Genomic DNA, 10,140 nt, shown 5'->3' with positions numbered 1-10,140 from the left:
CTGGAAGGTTCTGAGTGGAGAGGAGACAAGTAAAGGCGCAGGCAGAATCCATGTTCAGAGCAAAGCAAGAGCTGAAGCCCACGCTGAGTGTGACATCAGAGGGAAAGGCTGGGGGCTTAGAGAGTGGGGAGTTTCAGAGCCAGGGCCCTGGGCAGAGCGATGGGGGTTTGTCAGGCACGGAAGGTCACAAAGCAGCAGCTCCGAGGTGTCTTTCATCCCCACCCTGGAGCTCCTGGCCCAGCGCCTCGCCCATGCTTGGACCTGTCACCTCCCAGCCATGTATGTCCTTGCAATAAAGTGGTTCTGCCCTTTGCAAAGCGACATTTACTCTGAGAAGAAAGACTCACACACCCAGAAAGTAAAAACCAAAGCTGCTGGCAAGACAGGCATCCCACACTCAGGCACCCACCACGGTGGCCACGGTTTCCCAAGGGGGAAAAAAAACATTACAAAATGACATTGCAGTGGCCGGCAGCAGGACAGAAATGAAACCAATGACCAAGGACAGCTGGTGTGTGTAACCACGGTCACTTAAGGCCATTCTCAGATGCCCAGATTGGGTGCAATTTCTTCCCCAAACAAGATATGCGCCTTTCTGATTCAAATAAGCATGCCGCCCTCTCGGGTTTAGGAAGGATAAAGGGCATGACCTGCCCTCACCTTTCTGCGTATGTTTCTCGTAGCCTCCCTGCCTTACTCCACATCCTCGGCCACCGTGAGTCACCCAACTTCAGGTAATGCCACTTGTCCTTAACTGACTAAGTATAACTCGCCTTGACAAAATCACCTGAGGTGGGGTGGGGTACAGTTTGGGGACCAAAAACCCTGGATTTGTTTTCCCAATTTCATCATTTACTAGCTGTGGTGCCTTGAGAATGTCTGAACTGCTTTGTGCCTCAGTTTCCTCATCCAGATAAGGGGGAGCATAGCCTTTGCTTCCTGAGGCCATGTTGGGGTTCAGCGGATCTCTCCGGGCGGAGTAGGTGGGGCAGTGCCGGCCGCATGGGCCACACTATTCGGATGTGGGAAGCCATGACCTTCTCACCCCACCTCTTCCAAGCGCAGCCGGCATCGATCTCTGTGTATCGCTCTCTACTTGGCAGAATTGTAAAAGATGAAGAAGCCGAAGGCACCACTTTCTAGCGTTTCCCTGACTCTGCGATCGGCCCAGTAGTTGTCACACTTCAAATTAAGTCAGTGCTTTCCCCCCGCCAGGTCTGTAAGAGTAAAAGAGAATATGCAGAAAAGAGTTGGGGGAACAGAGAAATGACCCCAAACTGTTAAAGGAAGCACTGGAGCAGGTTACGCCAAACAGCAACGACCCCCAGAGAATGTGTCCTTGAGTTTAAAATATATCTGTTTTTTTAAAAATATCAATCGGCATGCTTTGGTTTTCTTGAGCTTGTATCACGTGGTCGCGGACACACCACTTGGGCGATGGAAGGAGAGCTCCCCGCAGAGAAATGGCTTGGGGAGGGGATCAATTTAAACTCGCACACTATAGCCGATCCACCGGGGAGAGAGCCCACTGACAGGTGGATGAGAGTTAAGTATGTTGGCATCTGAGATGTTGTATAACTTTTCCTTCTACTCTTCTGTCCTTAGCATCTTTTCCGGTGCCCACAGAGATGGCCAAACCCACAGGTAATCTTTTCTTCTCCCTTTGTAGAGTTTTAGCTCAGAAAAATTCCGGCATTACTGTGGGAGACAGTGTCCTTGCTACACACGCCTTCCTCCCCAGCCTCGGCCATGCCGAAGGCTGCTGCTGGAGGAAGGGCTGAAAATATCTAGGTTTCACCCCAAAAAATTGTGATTGGAAAGTGAGAGGAAATAAGAAACTGGGGGATGCAAGAATGGCTTATGGGGCTGGTTGGGAAGCTGGCACCTAGGTAGGTGAATAGGGGTGCCCTGCCGACCCCAGATCTCCACGCATTTCTGCCACGAGCTCGCCTTGGTTGTGTTCTGAGCATATCCAGCCTCTCTTCCTTTTTGTAGCTGCCCTTTTAACTTGGGGGTCAGCTATAACGACTGCTCTTTACACTCTCCAGAACGGCTTCCCATGCATGGTTGTACCTGTTCCTCGGAACAGCATAGATGAGCTATTGTTATTGGCATGTGATCGACATGTGCAAGGGCACACAGAATCTTCCACACACCCTAGTGACCGTGTGCCTGATAGTTGCTCATGAAAAATCCAATGAATTAACCTGTGTCAGAAACCAAGTCTTCGCAGCTCACAGTCAAAGAGAAGGGGGCAGCTGTGCAGTGATGCAGGTCGCTGCGCCAGCCGCCCAGGGAACAAAACTCTTTCTTAACCAGTTGTAACCTCAAAAGACACACTAATACCGAAGGCAAAAATCTATGAAATGAAATGGAGAGCAGCAGGGAGCAGATCTGTTATTATCGATTGTCAGTGCACAGTTTCCAGAAAGTCCTGCATTTCTCTTCCGGTGGCCCTTCCGGACGAGCCTTGATGGAGGTCGTTTTTTGGAATGTCCAACAAGGTCTGGGCCTGCGGCTGGTGAATGGGTCGAGCAGGTGCGAGGGCCGAGTGGAAGTCTACCACGCCGACACCTGGGGCACGGTATGCGACGACGGCTGGGCCATAGAGGATGCCCGCGTGGTCTGCAGACAGCTGGGCTGTGGCCTGGTCGTGTCTGCCCTCCCAGGGGCCAGCTTCGGCCCCGGATCAGGCCACATCGTCCTCGATGACGTCAACTGCACGGGAAGCGAGTCCTCTCTAGGGCAGTGCCCTCATGGTGGCTGGTTCACCCACAACTGTGGGCATCATGAGGACGCTGGCGTCATCTGCTCAGGTGAGCATGAGTCCCTTCTGGGCCAGTCATGGAGCTGCCCAGGCCGAGCCTGGAATTTACAAATGGAGTCTGGAAATGCCTCCATACCTTAACTCTGCCCCTATGTCTGGGACTGCGGATTTCTGTTCTAGCTCTGAAGAGTAGAATGCCAGCTGTTTAGTACATGCGACGGCATTTGACATGAGTGTCTACAGAGGTTAATCGCCAGTGAAATAAAGAAAATAATGGTACTTATCTCATGAAGTCATCGGGAGGATTAAATAACACATTCCACATAGAACATTCAGTCAAGCAAACGACATGCCAGAAGTGGACAGGAATGTTATCTATTTTGGTGGTGGTGTGATGGTGGTATTTTAGTTACTAAGTCAAATTCTTTCAGCATCACTGCCTCAGGGTTTTTAGCCAGGTGATACAACCTACACCTGGCTATAAACACCTGGAGGGGACAGCCCGAGGTGCCTAAGAGCAATGGTTTACTCCAGCTTGTGTGTCACATTTAAACCTTGAGGCCGAATCCACTCCACATCCTGGTTCCATGGCCAAACCTCTCTCCTAGCTCCTTATCTCTGCAGATGCTGCAGCTGGGAGTCCAGGTATCTGTGAGTTCACATCATTTTATTAGCTGACTGGTGACTAGCCCCCCGGTTCAGAGTCCTCCTTATCAGCCTTAACTTTCCTTGACAGTGAGCTCCAGACCCCTCCACCCTTCCAGAAGGTGACATTTTAATCAGAATAACATATACACAATTATGAGCTACCATCACATTTTAAATGGTAACTATTTGATCAGAGATCGGAGGGGGTCGTTTAAAGGCAAACGCACGCACGTGATTTTGATGGCGTGAGGAAGAAGGCGCGATTTCACTGCCTTTGCTTGAAATGTACTGATGATGTCTGTTTTTCTTTTTACGTGTGTAGTTTCTTCACCTGCTGGGGAACGGCCACACGTTTTCCATCCAATAGGTACTTTTTCTATTTTTACGTTTCATGACTGTTTTTCTCAGGCTGGGGTCCCTCCATCTGTGGCCAACAGAAATGTAGCCAACATTACTTTCACAGCCCTGGTGCCATGTGGAATAGAACTGTGCTCATCTGAGGCCAGCTGGTGTTACGGTGGATTCTTCTTGCGTAGGGGCCTCTCCGAGGAGAGCCAACCCACCCCTCGTCCTCGAAGCATCACTGAAAGCCCTGTATTAAGGCCGTGACCCACAGAGCGCTGTCATGGGATCTCTCGGGCTCAGAATCTAAGAATTAATTTCATCTACTTTTGGATGAGGAGTCAGTTTCACTTGGCCATTTACTTCCCTACCTTCTTGCAGTAGTGACACCATCTCTTCCTCTGCTTGCCGTTCTAACCCCCAACCTCCGCCATCATCCTCCAATAAATACTTTATAATTCTTCAGTTCAAGTAAAGTGAAATTAATTTTGTTCCGAGAATTTCATAGTATTCTTTGAGAGACCTGGGTTAGGAATGTGAAGTCTGAATTCCAGACATTCCACTGAATTGTTTTAAATTTTTTAAGAAACAAAATGACACCCAAAAGAGGATGAAGGCAGAGGTGACTTTTAAATGTACACGTCTTCTATAAAGCCAGCACATGGCCTGGATCCCCATAAAGAACCTGCCCAGTGAGGAAAAACGTAGTTAGTGCTAAATTTCAGATTTAAAAAGCATCTTTTACGAGAGCGTATCATTGCCTCTGCATATGTAATTCCCTACAGATATACGCTGCTGGGACAGCAAACTGCAGTTAGAATTCTCTAACTGGGAATGCTGCCTCATTCGAGAGTCAAGGGAACCTTCTCAAGCCAGCTTGGCCCTTGGCTCCTGCAGATCTGCCCGTGGTGAGGTTGGCCAACGGGAGGAGCGGATGTGAGGGCCGTGTGGAGATCCAGCACAATGGCACCTGGGGGACCGTGTGTGACGACCTCTGGGGCCTGCCCGCTGCCCAGGTCGTGTGCCGGCAGCTGGGATGCGGGGTGGCCCTGGAAGCTCCGAGGAACAGTCTCTTTGGTGATGGCTCTGGCCCCATCTTCCTGAACAACGTGTCGTGTGTTGGCAATGAGACCAGCCTGGGGCAGTGCTACCACCTCGGCCTGTCCGTCCACAACTGTGGGCACCACAAGGATGCTGGAGTCGTCTGCTCAGGTACCTGGACTCTCCCAACACCGGTTTCTCTCCCAAGCAGACCAACCCTGACAGGCTTGGGGTCCCAGGTCAGGTGACCCTGGACTCTCCCAACACCGGTTTCTCTCCCAAGCAGCGAAGCCATATCTGCCAAGCAGACCAACCCTGGCAGGCTTGGGGTCCCAGGTCAGGTGACTGCCTTGTCCCAGTTTGTTAGAAGTTTCCCAGTTTTAGCACTGAAAGTCTTATGTCCCAGGAACCCTCTCAAATTCAGACAACCTAGGACCTTGGTCACGCTAGTCTCAAGTGCGCCCAATATCATGACCAGTTCCCCTGGCTCAGAGCAGAGAAGAGGTCCTATGAGCAAAAACATACTTGAGAACCAGGAAATTGTATCCTCTCTCTTGAAAGATTTATAATGTCCAGGAATGATTTTTCTATGTGTGTGAACCTCATACATTTCTCATGAAGCTATTTCTCAGAGAAAGCTCTACGTTAATACTCTCCTGATTTGTTGATTGCCAAAGGTGGGTTTTTCTTGTCTCTACAGGCAATTTTATGCAACCACTTAAAAAAGCTGAACGAATATTTAAAAACCCTGTTTCATTACCTCTTGTTCCTAAGTAATATCTACAACAAACACCTGTGACTTCCTCACCCCACTGCTGGGTCTCCCCATAGCCCAGGGCCACCTTCTCCATCCCAAGAGGGCCGGGTGGAGAGGAGGTTCCAAAAGGGTGAAGATGGAGATGGGGTGAGGATGTTTCTCTCCCCTTCTATTGTTCCATAGTCATTTAAATCTGAAGAGAGGTCGTTCGATGTCTCAAACACGTCGTGGTATCTCCCGACGAGAACTCTGAGTTAAAATGGCATCGAGTACTCATCTGTCTATTTTATGGCCTCGCATCTCCTGAGAGGCCGTCAATGGCTTCTCCCTGGAAAAATTCAGGCAGATGCTTCCAATTACTGTCAAAAGCCAGGTGAGGGAAAGGTGGTTCAGAGAGGCTCCCTGGTTTGGACTCCACCTTTAGAAATGCTGGCCTGCCCGTGACGACGCTGCACGGGCCAGGATGTCCTGAACCAGCACACTGGCACCAACGTGGATTTGCCCGCTAACATAAGTGCCTTGGGTTTTCTCTCGCAGCGACTGAAGTCACCCCGGAATCAGCGGAAGCAGCTCCTCCAGCCGGTAACCCTCTTATCGTTCGTTTCAGTCATGTCTTGTCTCAGGCTTCCCGGTTACTGACTTTCTGGCAGACTCCCCGAGGTGATAGCCAGTGATGTCAGCATCCACCTAGACTCTTGCCTCCCCAGGACTGAGGAAACACAGGGCTGATGTGGATGGAGAGGTCACCAGCAGAGGTGGCCGCTTGTCTAGTCTCCGGGGGTCTCAAATTTAACTTTGAATCTAGGTCAGTGGACACGTTTGGCCTAAAGGAAATAATGAAAAGCTAAGCTGGACATATTCCGATATTATTGCTTAGCAATCTGATGACTCAGCTTTGAAATCGATATTTATCTTACCCTTGCATTCATCATATTTCAAATCCAAAGATGGGAATGATGGAATAAAAGACATGAAACGATAGGCTGGAAAAGCCAGTCACTGCATTTATTTATAAGCACTCATTTGACTTATCCCTATAGGACCCGGAAAAAGGAGGCAAGGTTAATTATATGAAGAACTAAAGAAAAGTCCCACTAGCAATTTAGAAATTAATTGCCAGAAAAGCCGATCACATTCTCATAGTAACCTCTGAGTCTCCCCCAGACTTGCCAGTCATCAGGCTGGTGGACGGGAGGAGTCGCTGTGAGGGGCGCCTTGAAGTATACCACAACGGCACGTGGGGGACGGTGTGCGACGACCTGTGGGGCATCGGCGCTGCCCACGTGGTGTGCCGGCAGCTGGACTGTGGGGAGGGCGTCAGCGCCCTGGGGAGCAGCCACTTTGGGGCGGGTGCAGGGAGCATCCTGCTGGACGACGTGCAGTGCCAGGGCAACGAGACCACGCTGGGCCAGTGCCAGCATCTGGGCTTGTCCGTCCACAACTGTGGCCACCAGGAGGACGCCGGGGTCATTTGCTCAGGTACTCACTTTTGGTTGCCAGAGAGATTAATGAACAGTTCTCACTTCCTGCATCCCTATGTCCATTTCAGTCTCATTCGAGAAAACATTCCTTTTCATTTCACATTTCACAAGTCTTTCGTGTCTCATTTTAGTATATCTGTGGTATACATTTTTAAAATTAAACCTGCCTTCTAAATTTCCTATTTGTGGGTGGGATTTTTGTTTGGATTTTATCGTATTTCAGTTTGTTTTGTTTGTCAATTTCAGCATCAGCTACAGGAACGACCACTTCGCCTGGTAATTTGGCTTGCTTTCTCGCTTTTATCAATCACATATGTATAGCTTACCTAGAAACTGACCTCCACAGAAAAGCGGACAGTTAAAAAAATTCTTCTTCGATGTTGGATATGTGAAAATTAGCCTCCAGGTCTCTTAAGCAAGGACAATTTCAATACGGCACCATCACGAGGTATCATTTGTCCGAGAGGTGAAAGAAATGTTAGAGATTGTTCAGGTCGGAAGTCACAGACAGGCAGCCAATGGGCCAATTTTGACCCATGAATGGGTTTTGATTCTGATAACAGTTTTGCTTATATGCTCTTTCATTTTTTTTAATACCACATTTTTTGTAAGGGAGGCTTTATATAAAAGTACCAATTTCAGCTCTGATGAAAAAAACAGGGAATGGGAAATACTAGCCAGAATTCTGGCAGAGCACCAATTGTCTGGGGTGGAGCAGGGAAGGACCTGACCCCCTTTATGTGGACATGTGCCATCTAGTTCTCTTCTACTCCACACCATTTATTTCTGGTCCAGGAGACATCTCCATGTGGCTGTTCACTGCTTCTCAAAACTTAACGTGCATGTAGCTCAGCTCAAGACCTTGTTAAATGCAGATTCTGATTCAGTAGGTCTGAGGTGGGCCTAAGAGTCTGCATTTCTAACAAAGTAATACAGATGCTTCTGGTCCACAAACTAGCCCTACAGATGTAGCAGCTCAGAGAGGCAAAATAAGAAGGGACTTGCCTGGGGTCACATGCTTGGTTACGCAAAGAGCAGAGATTAGAACCCAGGTCTCCTGGTGCATACGCCCAAGTACCACGTCCTCCATTATTTAGGTCCCTTAGCTTTATGAAACGGAGAAAAAGTCAAACAGGAACAGAGCAAAATCAAATATGCACATGACTGGGGCATAATTTGTAAAGAGTGACTTGTAAAAAAATTATTTACCAGTAAACTTGATTGCAAAGGATGCTATTTAATTGTCATTTATCTTATGCTTGTTTTCACAGATCTTACTTCAATTTCAGCCACAGATTTAGTGCTTACAACTGGTAATAAGATTTCTGGTGAATTTTCCTCTCATGATATATCCAAAAGATATTGCTGTGTTGAAATTCTACCTAGACAGTACAATTATACTATTTGGCAAGGGTCATTCTGCTGAATTGATCCCTTAATAATAGCCTAGAACTCTGAAATGGACAAAGAGGGCCTCTACACGGCCAAGATGAGGTCAGACATTCAAGTTCAAGTGGAGCACTTGAATACACACGGGCGCGTTCCACAGGGCCTGTTGTTCTTACTTTCTTACACATATAGCAAGTCCCCGTCCGGTCGCCCTACTGTCTGTGTTTTACGTGAGACAACGAAATGGGGAGAGGCACAGGGACTGGAGGGAGAGACCGCATAGCAGACAGAGCCTCGTCGGCGATGGCATTCAATGCTAACAGAGGCTGGGTGCAATTATCCGCGGAGTTCCTGATATGACTTTGGGTTTAGAATTGTCCAAATACAGTGTTGGAGGTTTATTTGGGGGAGGACGGTATAGAGGGCGCTCTACCCCACTCCAGGTGCTAAAGCAATTAAGAAAGAAAACATCAGAGTCAACACAAACATGGGCTTATTACCGGAGGGCAACGCTTCGCACAGGAGACAGATGCACCTGCCACCCCCTCCTCATGCTCACTCTAGATCTTGGGACAGCCCACCTAGGGACGGTTCCGGTCTGCAGAGCTGACCCTCTCCTGGGTCACTGCCTCCCACCCATTTGAAGGGAGGAGGGAGGACCGGGAAAGTAAGGCGCAGGGAGAGCAAGACCCCATCTGCAGAATCTTTGCTAGATCAGCCCCATACAGCAGAGAAACTGGGAGCAGTGGCGCTGCCCTCCGGACAGGTACCCTCCACCTCCGAGGGGAGAAGGAAAGGGCGAGGAGAGGAATGGAGACCCTAGGAGAGGAGGGGCGGCCTGGAGGCGATGGAGGACCTGGAGGTGCCTTGGGCAGCTCCTCTCTGGAAAGCAGAAAATCAAGCCAGGCCAGTCGCACTGTCCTGCGGTGGCCATTGTTTACATCTCCTGTATCTTACAGAAGTTTGTGCCTGTACGGCTGGCTGATCGAGGCCTTGTTTTTTTTCATCTACAGCTTCAATCACAACTGCCGTGACCTCCGCACCAGGTAAAATACTGTCTACTGTCCCTCTTGGAGTTCCAGTTAGGCTGTTCCATGGAAATTTTGTCCCCAGCACGGCCCCAGCAAAACAGAAACCCGGGCGTCCTCTCTACTGACATTTAAGTTTTCTTCTTCTTTTTCCATAGACATCTCTTCAATTTCAGCAGAAGTCACATCTCCAGCTTATAAAGGTGCTCTCGTTGTACTCTTTAAACAATGACATCTGCTTCTTCCTGGCCATGTCGTATTTAGAAAATAAGCCCACCCAATGGCCATCATGACCACAAAGTAAACCGCAGTGAAAACACACAGAAGTCCCTTCTCTCGTTTTAAAGTGTCCTGTTTTCTTTGTTCATACACAGATGTACCTTTAACCTCTGCAGAAGTGGACATACCCACTGGTAATGTTTTCTGCCTGTCACATTTCTTCAGTTAAATGCAATCAACTCTCCGGAGCTCTTTCTAGTCAACGAATGAACATAGGTCCTAAATAATTTGTCTATGGGATAACTCCCAATGTAAGCAGAAGTCCCAGTAGCCTTTTCACAGAAATTAAGCTTTCACGTTCCCTTGATTCATCCATAAACACAGAGTGGCCCCTCCGCCAGGGAGCGCCCTCTGCTTTTCGCACTGGTCTTAATCAGATGTGCCCAAGGGAGGCGAGGGCTGGGGGTC

The 10,140-nt window shown here is 48.9% G+C and overlaps 1 protein-coding gene across 1 annotated transcript in view; it reads left to right on the top strand.

Moving 5' to 3' along the window:
• The window catches only part of DMBT1 (deleted in malignant brain tumors 1), a gene marked incomplete at its 5' end in the record, with an annotated part of 131,721 nt that overhangs the window by 102,868 nt on the left and 18,713 nt on the right, over positions 1-10,140 (top strand). Inside the window, 6 exon segments of the mRNA XM_025047551.1 lie at positions 684-734; positions 2,505-2,816; positions 4,655-4,969; positions 6,720-7,034; positions 7,796-7,874; positions 9,385-9,471. Coding sequence (XP_024903319.1) covers positions 684-734; positions 2,505-2,816; positions 4,655-4,969; positions 6,720-7,034; positions 7,796-7,874; positions 9,385-9,471 — 1,159 coding nt within the window.

Source organism: Pteropus alecto, unplaced genomic scaffold (genome assembly GCF_000325575.1).
Source record: "Pteropus alecto unplaced genomic scaffold, ASM32557v1 scaffold74, whole genome shotgun sequence".
NCBI lineage: Eukaryota > Metazoa > Chordata > Mammalia > Chiroptera > Pteropodidae > Pteropus > Pteropus alecto.
This window is presented reverse-complemented; position numbering and strand designations above follow the sequence as displayed.